The following is a 20,931-nucleotide window of genomic DNA, read 5'->3' as shown; positions in this document are numbered from 1 at the left end:
CCGTCTCGCGCCCGCCCTTGGGTGGAGCTACACCTCCTTAAAAGCTCCCCCTGCCATCATGGCGGCGCGCGACCGTCCTTCTATGTTTGAATGTCTGGCAGCGTGCTGCCACGCCACTGCTCAGGCATTATTGTCTTTTGTGGGCTTTGCCCTTGCTGCTCAGGCAGCACCTAGTTTGCAGGTCTTGCCCCTGCCTGGCTGCTCCGGCAGTATCCCGTTTAGCAGGCTGTGTTCCTGTCCCAGGTGAGCTCCTCGAGTCTCTGTCGGACTCACTTGGTTTCTGAAGCACACGTGCGTGGGCACCTCTGTGCGTCCCCGTGCAACAGGTACACTGTACGAGAAGCCCCGAGCCATACAACCCTCACGGGTTAGGGCGGACCGGTGTACATAGATCGTCTGTGACGTTCCAGACGATCACTAGCAGCAACCCGCTCACTCTTTCCTGACCATAGCAGCGGTCCCTTACACCGCACAGTGGACCTTGACCGGCGGAAGCTGTCCATTTCCCATCTTGGCACGCTTCCCCGGGTCCCCCTTGTAACATTACGGTCGCGCCAAAGGTCTGGCTATGGCGGAAGAGCAGCAGCAGTTGCTGCGTTATGTGCAGCAGTTGGAGTCACGATTGGCAGCAGTGGAGCGGTCTTCCCCCGATAAGGCTGCTCTAGCAACAGTCGCCACCCAGGCGGCTACTCAGGCGGTGGAATTGTGCGGAAGGTCGCCTCGCCTTGCGCTCCCAGAGCGCTTCAGCGGGGACAGCTCTGAGTGCCGTGGTTTCATAAACCAGGTTACCACCTACTTGGAGTTGTCCGTGACTGATTACGCTACTGAGAAGGCGAAGGTAGCCTTCGTCCAGTCCCTGCTCACAGGGAAAGCGCTAAAGTGGTCCACGCCGTTGTGGGAGCGCGGAGATCGGGTGGTGAATCACCTTCCAGTTTATCTTGAGGCCATGAGAAAGGTGTTCCTCGGGCCTCAAGTCACCCACGACTCCGCGCTGCGGCTCCTATGCCTTCGGCAAAGGTCCACTTCAGTCAGGGACTTTGCCGTACAATTCAGGACACTCGCCGCAGAGCTGGACTGGCCAGATAAAGTCCTGGTCCCTGTGTTCTGGGAGGGTCTGGCAGGGTTCGTCAAAGACGCGCTGGCCACGCGTGATGTGCCGACCACCTTAGAGTCCTTGATTCGGCTTGCCTCTCGCATAGACATCCGCCACGCGGAGCGGAGGATCGAGGTCTCTTCGGCACCCACGTCTTCCTGGTCTACAGAGCCTCTGACTCCCCTTCCCCACCAGACCGGTCTCCCAGCCAGCTCTATTGACGATTCTGTGGAGCCAATGGAAATCTCCACAGTGGTCTCCTCTACCACAGGTTCTCGGCCGTCGGTCGATTGCGTTACGTGTGGGCAGAGGGGACATGTAGACACCCGATGTTCGAAACCATCGGAAGAAACACAGTGTCTTGTTCCACCTCCAGTCAGCGTGAGGAGGGTCACTTCCGTTTCCCTAGACCAGGTGCCACCTGGTAAGACCCTCATTTCCCCTGACCCACGGAATGATGTGCTGTCATGGGATCATGCCTCCAAAGGCAGGGGTCACTTCAAGGTCGACGGGACCAGAGACCCTGCGGTCAGGCATTATTGGGGGCCGGAGATAGCCCAGGATGTACAGGAGAATATGCGAGTCTGTACGTCGTATGCGTATAATAAACCGTTCAGGCAGAGATCTGCGGGTCTTCTTCACTCTGCGCCATCTTTCGCACCTGGGGACCTAGTGTGGCTGTCTTCTAAACATATCTACCTTCCAGTACAGACAGCCGAGTTCGCTCCTAGGTACCTGGGTCCGTTTACAGTAATAGAGCGGGTAACCCCGGCGGTATACCGACTCCAGCTCCCTCCATGCTGGGCTATTTCTAATACTTTTCATGTATCTCTTCTGAAACCCGTACGACCTAAAACCTCGGGGTCTCTGCTGTCCCAGGTTGGCTTCTCGTCCGACGACCCTGAAGTAGCGAAGCTAGTAAGAACAAAAATTGTACAGGGCAAGAGGTACTTCCTCGTGGAGTGGGTCGGTCGTGGCCCAGAGCATAGGTCCTGGGAATTGGAGGAGCATATCCACGCCCCAGGTTTGCTGGCGGCCTTCAGGCGCAGGCGAGGGGGGGGCCCTAGACGGGGGGGTAATGTTACACGTAGTGGCTCTCTTATTGCAAGGAATGAGGTGGTCCCCCATTCCTTGTCTGCCAAGAGCCCTCCTGCTCAGCAGCGCCAAAGGTCTGGGAGACTGCGCAGTCTGCAGGAGTTGCCTTCTCAGAGACACAGCAGAAGGGTGACACCTAGTGGTTCTCCCCTTGCAAGGAATGGAGCTCTCCTGCTCAGCATCACAGAGGCTCTGGGAGGTTGCGCAGTGTGCAAAGAATAGATGCTCAGGGAAGCAGCAAGACTTCCCATGTCTCTGCACATTGTGAAACCGGGGATCCCACCTTTATGACCCAGAGGCAGGAAGATGAGCATGTGCTTCACGTGACGTCTTCTGATTCGCTCACTGATATCACACGGCCCGATGACGAGGCTGGTGATGTGCTGAATCCTGACTGGCTGGGCCAGGACGTCACGAATCCTGATTGGGTCACGCCCGTCTCGCGCCCGCCCTTGGGTGGAGCTACACCTCCTTAAAAGCTCCCCCTGCCATCATGGCGGCGCGCGACCGTCCTTCTATGTTTGGATGTCTGGCAGCGTGCTGCCACGCCACTGCTCAGGCATTATTGTCTTTTGTGGGCTTTGCCCTTGCTGCTCAGGCAGCACCTAGTTTGCAGGTCTTGCCCCTGCCTGGCTGCTCCGGCAGTATCCCGTTTAGCAGGCTGTGTTCCTGTCCCAGGTGAGCTCCTCGAGTCTCTGTCGGACTCACTTGGTTTCTGAAGCACACGTGCGTGGGCACCTCTGTGCTACCCCCGTGCCATATTCCTGTGACTCCCGCTGGCACACGTGTGTAGGCACCTCTGTGCGTCCCCGTGCAACAGGTACACCGTACGAGAAGCCCCGAGCCATACAACCCTCACGGGTTAGGGCGGACCGGTGTACATAGATCGTCTGTGACGTTCCAGACGATCACTAGCAGCAACCCGCTCACTCTTTCCTGACCATAGCAGCGGTCCCTTACACCGCACAGTGGACCTTGACCGGCGGAAGCTGTCCATTTCCCATCTTGGCACGCTTCCCCGGGTCCCCCTTGTAACAGGGCTCCTCCCCCATAGTAACAGTGCTTACGGTACAAACAGTATGGGCATACATTGATACCCGGCGAGCGTACCGGCAGTCCATGGGTTCTGATGTGAGTGGGCACTGTGCCATCACATGCCCGAGCTGATGGCACCGCCAGCACATAACAGCAGAGATGTCCCTGTTTCGGGTGTCTGACTTTGGGGAACCGGGACTCCTGCTGACCTTAGTCTGGGGTTTACTCTCTGCCAGGGCTGAAGACGGGGCAGCACCCGAGGAGGGACGGGAGTCTTTTACCAACTGTGAAGGGGGCGTATCCCTACGGAGTGCCCGCCGTGACGCAGAGTCCCGGACCAACTCCTGGGTAGCTGTGTAGCGTTCCACCAAATTCACTAGCTGGTCTAGGGTACCGGGGTCCCCCTGTCCCACCCACCGTTGAATGGGGGCTGGCAAAGTCCGCACAAACCGTTCAATCACCACCCGCTCAATCATCTGTCCGGGGTTCAAGGTCTCCGGCTGCAGCCATTCTTTTACAAGGTCCAGTAAGACATGGGCCTGTGAGCGTGCAGGTTTTCCCTCCTCAAAGGACCACTGATTCACTCGTTGGGCCCGGAGATAAGTGTTAACCCCCATTCGTGCAAGGATCTCACCTTTCAGTGTGCCATAGTCCTTGGCATCCTCCGTGCTGAGATCCAGGTAGGCTTTTTGGGGTTCCCCTACCAAGAACGGGGCCACGACATCAGTCCAACGGTCGATAGACAATTTCTCTCGCTCAGCGGTCCTCTCAAACACGGAGAGAAAGGCTTCTGGGTCATCCTCTGCACTCATCCTCGTAAGGGCTGCCCTTACTCTGTCCTGGGCCGCAGGAAGGACTGGATGACCTGGAGTTACCGCTGGGAGCACTTCTCGCAGAGCAGAAAGCTGCTTAGCCAACAAGCTGTTTGTCTCCTGTTGCTGAATGAACGTGCGCTGGAGCTGGACATTGGTTTGTTGCTGCTGAGCATTAGCCTGGGCCAGCTGCTTTACAAGATCCTCCATAGTAGCTGCTGAGTTAAACTGTAACTTTGCAGGCTTGATCATAAACATGTGAAAACTGGGTTGTTGCCCCTAGCAACAAGGCTGCAACGCCTGTAAGCTTCGTGGACCCGCCGATCCACCGCAAACAGTCAGTAAAAAAAAAAAAAAATCCTTTTTTTTTTTTTTTCCGGGTAAGTACCTCTTAGGCCATTGCCCTTAGCAACCAGGCTGCCATGCCCGCATTCTCCACCATAATGTGAGGTAGCAGCGTTGCTTGGGCAAAAACGTGAGGCAGCAGCGTGTTCACACCAACAGTCTATTTATTGTTGCAGCATAAATAGATCCAATTTCCCACTGTCAAAGTCTCTTCCGGATCACAGCCGGTGCATATAGACAAATTCTTTGCATCAAAAAGTCTTGTTACCTTAGGACCCTGTTAACCGCAGGGATCTGTGTAAGGTTCTCCTAGGCTCACACTCTTGGCCTGTGTTCACTCCACACAGAGCCAGCCCAGCTCACACGGCGTGTGTTAGCTTCACCAAGCCTGGCTCTCAACTGAGACACACCCTGCTGTGCTCTGCATGATTTTAAACGAAAATGCCGGACATGAGGATTGCTACAAAACCTGGACTGGGAGGAGGGATCTGTCTCCCTGTTACCCTTTGTGCTATACTCCCAGTAATAGCTATAGCAAACTCAGAGGGTTTCCAGACACATTATGGGGGACACATAGCGGTCTTCAAATATTACCCCTGTCACTGCCTCACACCAGCTACATTGGAGTGATAAGGGATTACTAAAGTGCACTATTAGTAAATAATTTTGAGGAGCTGGACATCCCCTTTCATGGGTCTGAGACTGATTTACAGAGTTTGTTACTATATGTGACTCTCGAAAGTTTTCTACTTTATGGAGAAGAACTAATTTAAATGACATCAATAAATAAAGTTAAATAAAAATTTAGTTTGAATTAAAATAAAAGTAATTCTTGAAACAAGTACTATTGAAAATAATGTTTTTCCCATTATAGTTCTACTGATGTGTGGCTCTCCTGATGATGTCCAGAATTTAACGAGCACAGTAAATATTCCAGATGAAATGGTCATCATTCTCATTGATGTTTTCAAGTGAGTATTAAGCCCTTAAGATCAAACTTGTTACTTAATGACTAAACTATTTTTTTATCCCATTTGTCATTGTTACATTTGAAGAGCTATAACTCTTTTTAGTCTTCTATTGATTTAGCTCTACGAGGGCATCTTTTCTTTGGAGTTTTAATCTACAATGGCACTATTTGGGCATATATTTATTACTTTTAAACAATAAAACATATTTGGGTGGAATCATCGAGAAAGTAAAAACTATTCATATTTTATTAATATTTTGTGGGGTCATTATGACTGCGATGATATTGACTATGTAATTTTTACATTATACTATTTAACCAAAAATTGAATCTTTTCTCATATTATTTCTTAATCTTAAAGGGAACCTGTTACTAATTCAAAAGTGGTAATTTTTTGTGCTTATTTTATTCCTATTGTTCCTCTGCGTACTCTTTCTTGTTTGTGTTTTTTTATATATAGTTTCAGAGATGTGGACATTTTTATTAATTTTTAAAGTCTTATTGGTACTGGCTGACAAAGTAATAAAAGTTAGTTACAACAAAAATTTACTCCACTAGTCAAAACGCCAATCTTAAAGAATTGGTCCCTAAATGTAAAGGTAACAGTCACATACAGTGGGGAAAATAAAAAAGAAATGAAGACAAAGAATGGTGAGTTCTGTAATTTTTATCGTAGGTACACTTCAACTGTGACAGAGAAAATAAAAATAAGAAAACAGAAAATCCCATTGTATGATTTTTAGATAATTAATTTGCATTTTATTGCATGAAACAAGTATTTGATATAATAGAAAAACAGAACTTAATATTTGATACAGAAACTTTTGTTTGCAATTACAGAGATCAGACATTTCCTATAGTTCTTGACCAAGTTTGTACACACTACAAAAGAGATTTTGGCCCACTGACCCGTAAAGATCTTCTCCATATTTTTTAGGTTTCATGGCTTTTGCTAGGCAACATTGAGTTTCAGCTCCCTCCAAAGATTTTCTATTGGGTTCAGGTCTGGAGACTGGCTATAACACTGCAGGACTTTGAAATGCTTCTTAAAGAGCCATTCCTTAGTTGCCCTGGCTGTGTTTCAGGTCTTTGTCATGCTGGAAGACCCAGTAACAACCCATCTTCAATGCTCTAATAAGGAGGCTGTTGGCCATAATCTGGAAATACATGACCCCATCCATCCTCCCTTCAATACGGTGTAGTCATCCTGTACCTCTTTGCAGAAAAACACCCCCAAAATATGATGGCTCCACCCCATAGTTGTGATGGTGTTCTTGGAGTTGCATTCATCATCCTTCTTCTTCCAAACACAGCAAGTGGAATTGATACCAAAAAGTTGTATTTTTGTTTCGTCTGACCACATGACCCTCTCCCATACATCCTCTGGATCATCCAGATGGTCATTGGAAAACTTAAAATGGGTCTGGGCATGTGCTGGTGTGAGCAGGGGAACATTGCGTGTCGTGTCCTGCAGAATTTTAATCCATGACAGCGTAGTGATGGCAATTATTAAGACTGTGGTCCCATCTCTCTTTAGGTCATTGACCAGGTCCTCTCGTGTAGTTCTGAGCTGATGACAAGGTGAGATCTTGCATGGAGCCCTAGACTGAGTATGATTGACAGTTGTCTTGAATTTCTTCCAGTTTCTAACAATTGCACTAACATTTGTTGCCTTTTCACCAAGCTGCTTGCCTATTATCCTGCAGCTGTTCAGTCTTGTGCAGGTCTACAATTTTTCCCCGATGTCCTTAGGCAGCTCTTTGGTCTTTGCCATAGTGGAGAGGTTGAAGTGTGATTGATTGATTGAGTGAGTGGACAGGTGTCTTTTATGCAGGTAACGAGTTCAAACAGGTACAACTAATACAGGCAATGAGTACAGAGTAGGAGGGCTTCTTAAACAAAAAAAATAGGTCTGTGAGAGCCAGAATTGTTGTTGGTTGGTAGGTGATCAAATACTTATTTCATGTAATAAAATGCAAATTAATTATTTAAAAATCATGCAATGTGATTTTCTGTATATATTTTTTATTGTCTCTCACAGTTGAAGTGTACCTACAATGAAAATTACAGACTCTCCATTCTTTGTAGGTGGGAAAACTTGCAAAATCAGCAGTGTATGAAATACTTATATTCCCCATTGTATCTAACCATATTGCTCTATTTTTAGAGAACCTCTCTGCTGATGCATGCTGCTCCCGGATTTGGCAGCATGTATCAGGCACTGGCTGTGTTATCTCCAGGTATGTTTCATGTCCATGTCTGCCCAGTACGAAGCGGTATTTCAGAGAAAAACATAATAGCTAGCTGGGAACCAAGCCGTATTTCAGAATAGCCAGACGGCCGGGTCCCCGGTGGCTTCTCCTCTACTACTGTCCTGGAGTGACAGATCTCTCCATATATGCGCACGTAAGCAGATACAGTATCTTTCAATGAAGGGCACAGAGCAGGAAGAAGCTGCTGGGGACCCACCTGTCCAATTAATCTAGAGTGCAGCTTGGTCACCGTCGACTAGTGAAAGTATGTATTTTTTCTGAAATGCTGCAGTGTTTCGGAGTCAGACATACCTGGCTGAGTTCATACAGCCAGTGCCTGATACATGCTGCCCAAGGAACTGTGCAGCATGAGTCAACTAACAGGTTGCTTTTAATATTCACAGAGGTGGGAGATACTGGGTGATTGGCCTTTGTTGTGATTGGTGAGGGTCCCAGTCCCAAGAAACAGACCACAAATTCTTGAGTTTTTTTCAGATTTGCATTGAAATAGGCATTTGAATCTGTTTTGGACTAATGGGACAGCTATAGTCATTTTGATATAAGGGTATGGTTCAATACAAATATTTGATAATAGTGGTACACTCTACATTACTGTCCATCATTTGTTTTGTATGCTGTTACACTTCATTTTCAGATGCAATACGTGATAACTTACTGTAATTAACAAATGTCCTTACTGTCACATTTTTCAAACAGCTCCCAATATTTTGAGAATAGCTCCTCTCTGCCACATATGACGAAAGTATTGGTGTTAACCTTGCGTCCATCAAATTATAGTGGAATATCCAATGATTCTAACACAATTCAAGCGGTAAGGCACAGACTAATTACATAACGGAAATTGAATCCAAAGATAATAAACACATTTGTGTGTTTTATTTAAAGTACACAATTGGTCCTTTATAGGGGCTGTGAGGTATCAACCGGCTGTATTACAAAGGGCCGGTATGTTTTGCAGAAGCGTGGGTGCTCTGCAATGTGAAGTTGGCTGGGACCTGTGGTTCCACAGGATTGCATTACATGCAGAGCCATGGAAGGGTGTGTGATGCTGATTACACACTCCTTACCACCTGTGGGTGTGGCTCCAGGGGTTAAAGCAATCCTGTCTCTGAACCTGGGTGGAGTGTGTCTAGGGCAGTCTAGAGAGGCTGGCTCTATACTTCCAGTGTGTGTGCTGGAAACGAGTGAGAGCAGAGCAGGGAGATCTGGGTGTATCAGCCTGTGTGGAGGCTGAACGCAAGGCTCTGAAATTGAGTCTGAATTGAGACTGCGGTGAGTGCAGCCAGGCCAGGGCTGTAGGGCCGAATCTCTCCAGGAGGAGAGACAGACAGGGGTCTGCACAGGGCTCTGGGTGCTGGAAGGAACCTTGGCTAGAACTGTACGCTGGCAGGAGCCAGAGAGTGGGGAAGTTGCTAAAACTTCCACTATGGACTTATAGTGGACTGGATGCCCACGGTACGTGGATAGTTTGTTTAAGAGCAGTTTATGCTGAGAGTGTTTTTAAATAAAATGCTGGAATTTCTATAAAGAGACTGTGTGCATATGTTGCTGAAGCTACCTCACACCGCTGCAAGCAAGTGGAACCCCCCCCGTTGCGGGGCGCAACGTTACATATGGTGGAGAATGCGGGCATGCGGTCTGGTTGCTAGGGGCAACGCAGCCTGGTTGCTAAGGGCAACGGCCTAGGACGTATTGCTGTGGATCGGCGGGTCCACGAAAATCGTGGAATTGCGAGGCCCTGCTTGGTGAGCAGTGATACACCACAGGCTGGAGATCCTGGTTGTACGGGCGGTACAACCCGGAAAGGTTAGTGGTTCTCTAACCCCCCCCTGTCTTTGACCACCGGGTATTACCCATTGGAGCGCCCCTCCTGTTCCTCTTCTCATTGCAGCATGGAGGGGCTCCTGAACCAGCTGCTGCAGAGCCAGCAGCACCAACATCATGTGCCAGGAGGTCCAGTGACAGCAGTGGGGGCTGAAAGCCAAAAAGAGGGAATGGTCCCTGTGGACGTTGTGGAGGAGCCGTACCAGTTCCTGGTCCGGGGACAGCAGGAGCTGTCAGTGTGTAGCGATATTGCAGCCATGGACCAGTTTGAGCGTTCCCTTCGAGGGCCAGTATGGACACTTGGTGCCCAGGGAGATAAGGGCGAATGGTGTGAACTGGGGGCTAAGGACATTGCATGGAAACCGCAAAAGGGGACGGAGTCCCAGAAGGGGGTGGTTACCCAAAAGAGGGTGGAGTCCCAGAAGGGGGTGGTTACCCAAAAGGGGGCAGAGTCCCTGAAGGGAATGGTTACCCAAAAGGGGGTGGAGCATTCACAAGTCGAACAGGTGGACTATAGCAAGGGGCAATGGGGTTCGCCTTACCTATGTCCTACCTGCGGTATAGGCTATCCATCCGATGTGAGGCCACAGAAGTGCTCCGTGGACTTGAATGTGCTACGTGTGTCTGGTCTGTTGGACCCGGGGAGTCAGCTGACCTTAGTGAGACCCATGCCCAATCTCCATTTTATGGATGGTAGGACAATAGAAGGAAGCTGTGTGCATGGGACCACTAAAGAATATCCTCTGGCCAGAGTGACGATTCAGACGCCTGACCGTATGGGGCGCCCAGATGTGGGTGTGGTTCGGGATTTGATCTATCCTGTTATCATAGGTTGGGACTTTGAGTTATTTAAGGACTTATGGAAGACAGAGGCCGGGACCGATTGCATGGGAATGAGTCGGCACCCCCCTAAGAAAGCCTCTTTACCGTATGAGGTTAAAAGGGGTCCTTGTTGCGCAGTTATGTGTGGTAAGGAGGAGATAGCACCTCCTAAAATTGACTGTCCTAAGTTAGGGGTGACCAAAGAAAATAATGGACGAACCCAACTTAGTGACATAAGGACTTAGGGAATAACCGATAGTGTGACCGTTAAAAATGGGGTAGCTCCAGAAAGGGAGGCAGATATCTGGTTAAGTGGGGACATGATAGTCCAGGATACCAGGGGGAGTGATGATGACTCCAGTAAAGATACTGACTCTAGAAAGGTGACAAACGAGTACAGTGTGGTACAGATGGGCGAGAAGGGCCAAACTTCCTCCCGACGCCGAAGACGTAATAAGCGCCGAGAGGGGGCTCAGTGTAGGCCGTCTGAGGGGGCAGAGAAAGTGACATGCCTGGTTAATGAAGATATGGTGCCAGTAACACCTACTATGGTGGAGTCAGACGGTGATATCCTACAAAAGACAGAGGAATCAGAGACTGAACTGACACATTGTGACGACAGAAATCAGCGGGCTGCAAGTGCAGAGAAGGAGCCAACCAAGGACGTAATGGTGGTGGTCCCTATGATTTCCAAGTGTGAAGTTGATAGTCTGTCAGGCGAGAGTGGTATAGGAAATGGAATCCTAGAGAGTGAGGGGGGAGGTATAATCCCCAACAGTCGTGGTGAGCAGACTGGTGAACTACCTGGTGCTGGGGTGGATGACAGCAAATTTAGCCCCAAATCTCTAAAAGGAACAGAGTGCCATGTTGAAGGGTGTGACACCCAGGCTGAGGGTGACACTGCAGAGACCCCAGAGGAAGTTGAAGATAATGCAGTGAAGACCCAAGAAACAGCTGGCACTGAAGTGAAGAGAGCCTCTGAGGAGGTGAAGTCTGGACCAGAGGTCTCAGCCAGGACTGGGAGCCTGCCTAACCTGCTTGGTAAAACCAAGATGGAGGATATAGAGAAGGTCGTGGGTAAGGAGAGTAAGAAACCTAAAGGTTCTGAAGCTGAGGCGGGTACACTGGCGAGCGGTGACGTGCTGCCAGAGAAACTGATAAATCGGGACAACAGTGGTCCGTGCGATAAAGCCATGGAGAAGGAGCTGACCCCAGAGTTGAAAGCTGAATCCTCTCCCGCTTCTGAGTGAGCTGACGAGCCACCTATCGGTGAGGCGGCTGAAGGTGAAGCAGCTGAGACCCAAGAGAGGGGTGACTATGACAAAGTTGCACCCCATGGAAAGGCCGGAGGTGTAGAGGTGGAAGAAGCCTCGGAAATAGTGTGTCGTAGACCAGAGAGGTCCGCAAGTGAAGACTCATTCAAGAGGATGAGCAAGGACCATCTGCAACAAGAGATAATTCTTAGGCAGGCTACTGAGAGTCGAGTAAGGGAGCTGGAGAAAGAAGTGACAGAGCTCCGAAGTCGCTTGGCAGAGTAACAGTCCAAGTCCCAGGTAGCCTTGGAGCAGATGGAGCAGCGAGTGTCGATCCTGACCAAACTTGTTGAAGCAGGGGAGGCCCAAAGAGAGCTGACTCTGGAAGCTAAACTGGACAAGCATGTGGAAGCGGCAGGGATGAATGAGACTTCTGTAGTCAAGTGCATAGTGGATATACCTGACGACTTAAGAGAAGCGTGTGCCACAGAGTGCATGCATGACGAATTTAAGAGAGCTGTGGAAGCGTGTAAGGTCTACTGTACCCCAGAGGCTGAACAGTTAGTGATATTGTCCACCAGTAAAATTACTGGGCAGCGGGTGGCTATTCTAAAGGACATGCACTTCAGATGTGTTCATATGAAGTGGCAGGTCCAACTGCAAAATGAAGAAGCCACTAGACAGCTAGAGTATAAAAGGAAAGCGCAGAGTCTGGCGGAAGATATCGTCCAAGTACCCTGGGCTCTGGTAGGGAGAATCATTGGAAAAACCGGACGAGTCATGCAAGACATGGTGAATAAGTCGGGATTGGTGAGATTAAGAATCCCTGCTGCTAATGAGAGCAAGATACCCAGGGAAGCTGGTATGGTTCCGTTCGTCTGTGTCGGGACTGTAGAGAGTCTTGGAAACATTCGAAGCCTTCTTGAATATCGGGTACACCATGTACGTGACATGGAGCGGTTGAGGCAAGAAAACCTGAAAATTCAGGAGCAGTTTCGCCAGCTGTGTGGGGGACAGCAGCCGTCTTCCACCTGTTGTTCAGGGGAAAGAAGTGGAAGATGGCGTGTCAGTCCAGTAGTTAAGACACACGATAAAAGGAATCGCCGACAGAGAAGTAACCTACGATGTACTGTAGATAGTGGCCGCTATGAGCTTAGAGTTCCCGACAGTAGCCCTGGGGGTAAACGAGTAAGCCTAGGTTCGGACAAGACTGTAGGTGTGACTGGTGACGTGTCTCTCTACTACGGTGACCCTGGGAGGGGGTCAGGGAGAGAACGGTCCAGAAATGGGACATCCTTTAACCCATGGTTGACAAGACAGGGTTTGGTGACAGTTTCGGGTGATGTCTCAGGGACTAATGCTCTTTAGCACCTTGGACGGCCCTCTCAACTGGTGGGGCATGGCAGCGGGGATACCCTGTCTCGCGGCCCCAAGTCGTTGGCAAGTGTTCTACCCTACGGGTTTGAACAGAGGGGGAGGGTATGTGAGGTATCAACCGGCTGTATTACAAAGGGCCGGTATGTTTTGCAGAAGCGTGGGTGCTCTGCAATGTGAAGTTGGCTGGGACCTGTGGTTCCACAGGATTGCATTACATGCAGAGCCATGGAAGGGTGTGTGATGCTGATTACACACTCCTTACCACCTGTGGGTGTGGCTCCAGGGGTTAAAGCAATCCTGTCTCTGAACCTGGGTGGAGTGTGTCTAGGGCAGTCTAGAGAGACTGGCTCTAGACTTCCAGTGTGTGTGCTGGAAACGAGTGAGAGCAGAGCAGGGAGATCTGGGTGTATAGCCTGTGTGGAGGCTGAACGCAAGGCTCTGAAATTGAGTCTGAATTGAGACTGCGGTGAGTGCAGCCAGGCCAGGGCTGTAGGGCCGAATCTCTCCAGGAGGAGAGACAGACAGGGGTCTGCAGAGGGCCCTGGGTGCTGGAAGGAACCTTGGCTAGAACTGTACGCTGGCAGGAGCCAGAGAGTGGGGAAGTTGCTGAAACTTCCACTATGGACTTATAGTGGACTGGATGCCCACGGTACGTGGATAGTTTGTTTAACCTCATAACGACGGCCATACGACTTAAAGCGGCGGCAAAACAGGGTACTTATTCTGTTCCGCCGCTTTAAAGCGGCGGCCCGAAAAAACCCTGTAGCGCCCCCCAGCGACCGAAAATCTCGGGGGTTTCAGCTACCGGGGGTAGCTGAGACCCCCCCAGATTATGAATCGGGGTGGTTTTTTTGGACCCCGATAATGTGATCGCCGGTATACACCGTATACCGACGAACACATGAAAAAAAAATAAATGGCCGGTAAAACTGATTTCTTTTTCATCTGACGTGATCAAACATGTCAGATGAGAAAGAAATATAAACCCCTAGTTCCCCCAAAGCCCCCGGTACCGGAGAGTCCAACCCCCCACCCCTACCCCCCCCTCCGGAGCAGTCAAAATGGCGCCGACGTGCACAGAAAACTGCCGCCGCCGCCGGCTCTGCATTCATTTCCCTCCGATCTGAAATGATCAAACATTTCAGATCAGAGAGAAATGTCCTCCCCCTGACCCCTCCTCCGGTCCACCGGAGCCCTCTGGTCCACCGGAGCCCCTCCGGCTCTCTAGAGTGCTCCCCCTTCCCCCGCTCCGGAGCATGCAAGATTGCGTCGCGCAGCGCATAGCGCGCGGCCGCATTCATTCTGCTCTTTTTGCCGCATGTGACACGTCACATGCGGCAGAAAAGTCGTCCCCAGGTCCCCCGGTCAGCCCCGGTCAGCCCCGTTACCTGGCTGCTGCTCCGTCCCCGCGATCACCCCGCCTCCTAGAAAGCTGGCGGCGCATGCGCAGACAGCGGCTGTCAGCTGGATCCTTGCAAGCAGGGACGCTGACCTCGCTGCTGCGCTGTGGACCGGGGGAGAGTGAGTGCAGTAATCTGCAGCCACACTCCTCACATTGAGAGCCTGCTGTTCTAGAAAATGGGGGGTACATTCTGTGAGCGTGCCCCTCATATTCTGGAATGAGGTTACTGCAGGTCACTCTGCCCTAGGTTGGACCGGGGCAGTGTGAGTGCAGTATTCTCAGATTACTGCACCCACACTGCTCATGGAGAGCTTGCTCTTCCAGAAAATGGGGGATACGTTCCCTGAACGTGCCCCCCATATTCTAGAAGGTCCAGAGTCGCCGAGAGACCTCCAAAATGGACTACAGTGACTGAAATTTATTTATTTTCAATAAATTGGTGAAAGAGGAATGTTTTGGGGAGGTTTTTTTTCAAATACATTTTTTTTTTTGTCTTTATTTTTTTCTATTACTGACTGGGTTAGTGATGTCGGGTATCTGTTTAGATGCCATGACATCACTAACCCCAGGGCTTGATGCCAGGTGACATTACAGCTTGTATCAACCCCGTATATTACCCCGTTTGCCACCGCACCAGGGCGCGGGATGAGCTGGAGCGAAGCGCCAGGATTGGCGCATCTAATAGATGCGCCACTTCTGGGGCGGCTGTGGCCTGCTATTTTTAGGCTGGGAAGAGTCCAATAACCATGGCTCTTCCCACCCTGAGAATACCAGACCCCAGCTGTCCGCTTCACCTTGGCTGGTGATCTAATTTGGGGGGGACCCCACGTTTGTTTGTTTTTTTGTTTTTTTTTAAGAAACGCCTGGGGAGCCCTCCAAATTGATCACCAGCCAAGGTGAAGCTGTCAGCTGTGGTTTGCAGGCTACAGCTGTCTGCTTTACCCTAGCTGGCTATCAAAAATAGGGGGAACCCCATGTCGTTTATTTTAATTATTAATTTTTTGGGGGGCTAAATACAAGGCTAGGCACCCTTTAGTGCCACATGAAAAGCACTAAAGGGCGCCAGCTTAGAATATGCAGGGGGGTGGGACGTTATATATGTTTGACATCGCTGTGCGCCCACAATTGGGGTTTGCAGCGTTTTGGGCGCAGAGTGTTTTCCCTGCGTCCATAACGCTGTATTGTGCAGTAGAAGCACAGTGGAAGGATTTTTAGAAATCCTATCACCAATGTGCTTCTTTTCTCCGCAGCATAAACAGACCTGTGGTGCAGCTTCCCGAGCCTCAGCATGTCAATTTATGCTGCAGAGACAAGAGTGTTCTCTGCAGGTAGCATAGAGCTCCACAGCAGCCTGAACCCAAATCGTGGGCATGGGCAGCTGCGTTCTCCCGTTGACAACACTCACATCTCTGCAGGAAGGCTGACACTGTGTACTAGACGCCGTGTCGCTGGATCATGGCCACATAGCCTAAAAGTGAGAAATTTGTTGCTACAGCAACATTTTTGTGAAGTACCTGTGGATTCAAAATGCTTACTATACTCCTGAATAAAATCCAGTTTCCAAAATGGGGTCACTTGTGGGGGGTTTCTGCTGTATAGGTACCCAAGGGGCCCTGCTAATGTGATATGGTGCCCGCAATTTATTTTAACTTTTCAAGAATTCAAATGGTGCTCCTTCCATTCCAAGCCCTCCCATTTATCCAAACAGAGGTTTTTGGCCACATGTGGGGTATCCCTATGCTCATAAGACATTGGATAACAACCTGTGGGGTCCACGGTTTGTTGTTGCCTTTTGAAAAAGTAAGAAATATGATGCTAAAGCAACATTTTTGTGAAAAAATGAAAATTTTCAATATGGCAACCTAAGCTTATCAAATTCTGTGAAGTACCCTTGGATTCAAACTGCTCAATATACACCTAGATAAAAGCCTTGAGGTGTCTTGTTTCCAGAATGGGGTCACTTGTTGGGGACCTCCACTGTTTAGGCACCTTAGGGGCTTTCCAAATGCAACATAGCGTTCGCTAATGATTCCAGCCAATTGTGCAGTCAAATGGCGCTCCTTCCCTTCCAAGCCCTGCTGTGCACCCAAACAGTTGATTTTCATCACACATAAGGTATCAGCATACTCAGGAGAAATTGCACAATCAATTTTATGCTGAATTTTTTCCTTTTACACTTGTAAAAAAAAAAAGCTACCTGGTTGAAGTAACAATTTTGTGGTACAAATGTATTTTTTTTTTTTCATAGCTCAACATTATAAACTTCTGTGAAGCACCTGAGGGTTCAGGGTACTCACCAAACATCTAGATAAATTCCTTCAGGGGTCTATTTTACAAAATGGGGCCACATGTTGGGGAGCTTCACTGTATAGACACCTCAGGGGCTCTCCTAATGCAACATAGCGTCCGCTATTGATTCCAGCCAATTTTGCAGTCAAATGGCGCTCCTTCCCTTCCGAGCCCTGTAATGCGCCCAAACAGTTGATTTCCACCACATATAAGGGATCGCCAAACTCAGGAGAAATTGCACAATAAATTTCATGGTGATTTTTTATCTGTTACCCTTGTGAAAAAAAAGCTACCTGGTTGAAATAACAATTTTGCGGTAAAATTTTATTTTTTTATTTTCATGGCTCAACGTTATAAAATTCTGTGAAGCACCTGGGGGTTCAGGGTGCTCATCAAACATCTAGATAAATTCCTTGAGGGGCATAGTTTCCAAAATGGGGTCACTTGTGCGGGGTTTCTGCTGTTTAGGTACCTTAGGGGACCTCCAAATGCGACATGGTGCCCGCAATCTTTTTCAGTCAAATTTCCTTTCCAAAATTCAAATATTGCTCCTTTCGTTCCAAGCCCTCCCATTTGTCCAAACAAAGGTTTCAGACCACATGTAAGGTATCACCGCGCTCATAAAAAAGTGGTTAACAAACCTTGAGGTCAAATTTTTGGAATTACCTCTTGAAAAAGTGAGAAAATTGATGCTAAAGCAACATTTTTGAGAAAATTATTAAAATTTTCAATATGACAACGTAACGTTAACAAAATCTGTGAAGTACCTGTGGATCTAAAATGCTCACTATACCCCTAGATAGAAGCCTTGAGGGGTCTAGTTTCCAAAATGGTGTCATTTGTGAGGGGTTTCTTCTGTTTAGGTACCTTAGCGGACCTGTAAATGCAACATGGTGCCCGCAATCTATATCAGCCAAATTTGCTTTCCAAAATTCAAATATTGATCCTTCTGTTCCGAGCCCTCCCATTTGTCCAAACAGAGGTTTCTGACCACATGTGGGGTATCAGTGCGCTCATAAGAAAGTGGGGAACAAGTTTTTGGGTCCATTTTGTTGTGTTATTTCTTCTAAAAGTGAATATATTTGGGTTAGAGCAACATTTTTAGGTAAAATTTAATTTTTGCTTTTTTTCATTCCACATTGCTTTTGTTCATGTGAAGCACCTGAAGGGTTAATAAACTTCTTGAATGTGGTTTTGAGTACTTTGGGGGGTACAGTTTTTAGAATGGTGTCACTTTTGGGTATTTTCTGTCATCTAGGCCTATTGAAGTCACTTCAAATGTGATGTGGTCCCTAAAAAAATGGTTTTGTAAATTTTGATGTAAAAATGAGAAATCGCTGATAAACTTTGAACCCCTCTAACTTCCTAACAAAAAAAAATTTTGTTTCCAAAATTGTGCTGATGTAAAGTAGACATGTGGGAAATGTTATTTATTAACTATTTTGTGTCACAGAAATCTCTGGTTTAACGGTATAAAAATTCAAAAGTTAAAATTGCTAAATTTTCAAAATTTTTGCCAAAATTCAATTTTTTTCATAAATAAACGCAAAAAATATTGTCCTAAATTTGGTACTAACATGAAGTCCAATATGTGACGAAAAAACAATCTCAGAATCACCGGGATCCGTTGAAGCATTCCAGAGTTATAACCTCATGAAGTGACACTGGTCAGAATTGCAAAATTTGGTCTGGTCATTAAGGTGAAAATTAGCTCTGTCACTAAGGGGTTAAGAGCAGTTTATGCTGAGAGTGTTTGTAAATAAACTGCCGGAACTTCTATAAAGAGACTGTGTGCATATGTTGCTGAAGCTACCTCACACCGCTGCAAGCGAGTGGAACCCCCACGTTGCGGGGCGCAACGTTACAGGGCTTTCCCACAAAGGTCATTTTAATCAATAGATATTGGAATAATAATAATTTCCACAATTGGATGTGATTAAAAAAAGTGTTCCTGTGCTGAGATAATCTTTTATACACTGCTCAAAAAATGAAAGAACACTCAAATAACACATCCTAGATCTGAATGAATGAAATATTCTAATTGAATACTTTGTTCTGTACAAAGTTGAATGTGCTGGCTCACACAAAAATCATCAATTGAAATAAAATGTTTTAACCAATGGAGGCCTGGATTTGAAGACACACACAAAATGAAAGTGGAAGCAAGCAAAATGAGGCTCAGTATTGTGTGTGGCCTCCACGTTCCTGTATGACCTCTCTACAACGCCTGGGCATGCTCCTGATGAGTTGCGGTTGGTCTCCTGAGGAATCTCCTCCCAGACCTGGACTAAAGCATCCGCCAACTCCTGGACAGTCTGTGGTGCAACATGACGTTGGTGGATGGATCGAGACATGATGTCCCAGATGTGCTTAATCGGATTCAGGTCTAGGGAATGGCAGGCCAGTCCATAGCTTCAATGCCTTCAATTTGCAGGAACTGCTGACACACTGCAGCCACATGAGGTCTGGCATTGTCTTGCATTAGGTGGAAACCAGGGCCAACCACACCAGCATATGGTCTCACATGTAGCCTGAGGATTTCAACTCGGTACCTAATGGAAGTCAGGCTACCTCTGGTGAGCACATGGAGGGCTGTGCGGCCCTCCAAAGAAATGCCACCCCACACTATTACTGACCTACTGCCAAACCGATCATGCTGAACAGGCAGCATATTGCTCTCCATGGCGTCTCCAGACTCTGTCACGTCTGTCACATATGCTCAGTGTGAACCTGCTTTCATCTGTGAAGAGCACAGTGACAAATTTGCCAATCCTGGTGTTCTGTAGCAAATGCCAAGCATCCTGCACGATATTGGGCAGTGAGCACAACCCCCATCTGTGGACATCGGGCCCTCATGCCATCCTCATGGAGTTGGTTTCTAACCATTTGTGCAGAAAGATGCACATTTGTGGCCTGCTGGAGGTCATATTGCAGGGCTCTGGCAGTGCTCCTTCTGTTCCTCCTTGCACAAAGGCAGAGGTAGCGGTCCTGCTGCTGGGTTGTTGCCCTCCTACGGCCCTCTCCACATCTCCTGGTGTACTGGCCTGTCTCCTGCAAGCTCCTCCATCCTCTGACCACTACGTTGACAGACACAGCAAACCTTCTTACTAGAGATGAGCGAACCGGCCGCGGTTCGGCTCGAGTTCGGTTCGCCGAACGGAGGTCTCGTTCGAGTTCGGTTCGGCGAACCACTCGAACCGCATAGGAAACAATGGGAGGCAATTACAAACACATAAAAACACCTAGAAAACACCCTCAAAAGGTGTCCAAAAGGTGACAAACAACTCACAACACAAACACATAGGAAAGTGACAAGGACATATACTCATGCGAAAACAAAAGAGCTGGACAAAAAAAAGAGGAGGAGACACAGATATATGAGTATATGCAAGGAAACATCGATGCCATTACTGTGCAACTTGATCCCTGCTCATTTTAGGCTTCCAATCTGGATAAATTGCCTGAGCTCGCCACGTACGCCTTGGGGATCTTGTCGTGTCCTGCAGTCAGCGTTCTCTCGGAACCTGTCTTCAGTGCTGCTGGGGGTCTGCTGGCAGATAAGCACACGCGTCTGTCCACTGACAATGTGGACATGGCTCTCAGAGGACTTTTCTTCCCCTGGGTCATCCAGGGGAGGCAAAAGGCACGCATATTTTTGAGAGTGCTTCATGCAAAGCATCTTTTTCATTTTGAAAAGGGGGATCAACTGATGCCAGTCAAGTGGGGTGTGTGTGGCCCAATTAGTGGAAACGAGGGAGACTGTGGTTGTAGTCCCCTCACTGTGTTTCTAAAAGAACCAAAATGAACAAGTCATGGCTCTCAAAGGACTTTTCTTCCCCTGGGTCATCCAGGGGAGGCGAAAGGCACGCATATTTTTGAGAGTGCTTCATGCAAAGCATCTTTTTCATTTTGAAAAGGGGGATCAACTGATGCCAGTCAAGTGGGGTGTGTGTGGCCCAATTAGTGGCAACGAGGGAGACTGTGGTTGGAGTCCCCTCGCTGTTTTTTACATGATTTTCGAAGTGCATGACATGCCTAAGAGGTTTAGTTTCAGCATCTCAAACTTGTCGGCTACAGAAAGGCTGCCTTTACCCCCTTTTGTCACCGAGGATTTTCGAGACCTCATGCCCATTGCAGTGCCCCAAGAGCCGATGACCATTTGCCACTCCTTCTCCAAGAAAGGGGTGCCCGCGCTAACCCAGCAGGTCACACACAACATCACCGCTTCCTTGAGAAACTCTGTGTGTGACAGGGTGCATTTCACCACAGATACTTGGAACAGTAAGCATGGACAGGGGCGTTACATGTCGCTGACTGGGCACTGGGTAACTATGGTGATAG

General features: G+C 48.5%; 1 protein-coding gene across 1 annotated transcript in view; it reads left to right on the top strand.

The window, feature by feature from the left end:
- GUCY2C (guanylate cyclase 2C) overlaps positions 1-20,931 on the top strand; it is a 686,038-nt gene that overhangs the window by 208,292 nt on the left and 456,815 nt on the right. Inside the window, 2 exon segments of the mRNA XM_075320892.1 lie at positions 5,255-5,351; positions 8,320-8,434. Of these exon segments, the coding sequence (XP_075177007.1) occupies positions 5,255-5,351; positions 8,320-8,434 (212 nt within the window).

Source organism: Anomaloglossus baeobatrachus, chromosome 8 (genome assembly GCF_048569485.1).
Source record: "Anomaloglossus baeobatrachus isolate aAnoBae1 chromosome 8, aAnoBae1.hap1, whole genome shotgun sequence".
In the NCBI taxonomy this organism is placed as follows: domain Eukaryota; kingdom Metazoa; phylum Chordata; class Amphibia; order Anura; family Aromobatidae; genus Anomaloglossus; species Anomaloglossus baeobatrachus.
Note: the sequence above shows the minus strand (reverse complement) of the source record. Positions and strands in the feature narration are given on the sequence as shown.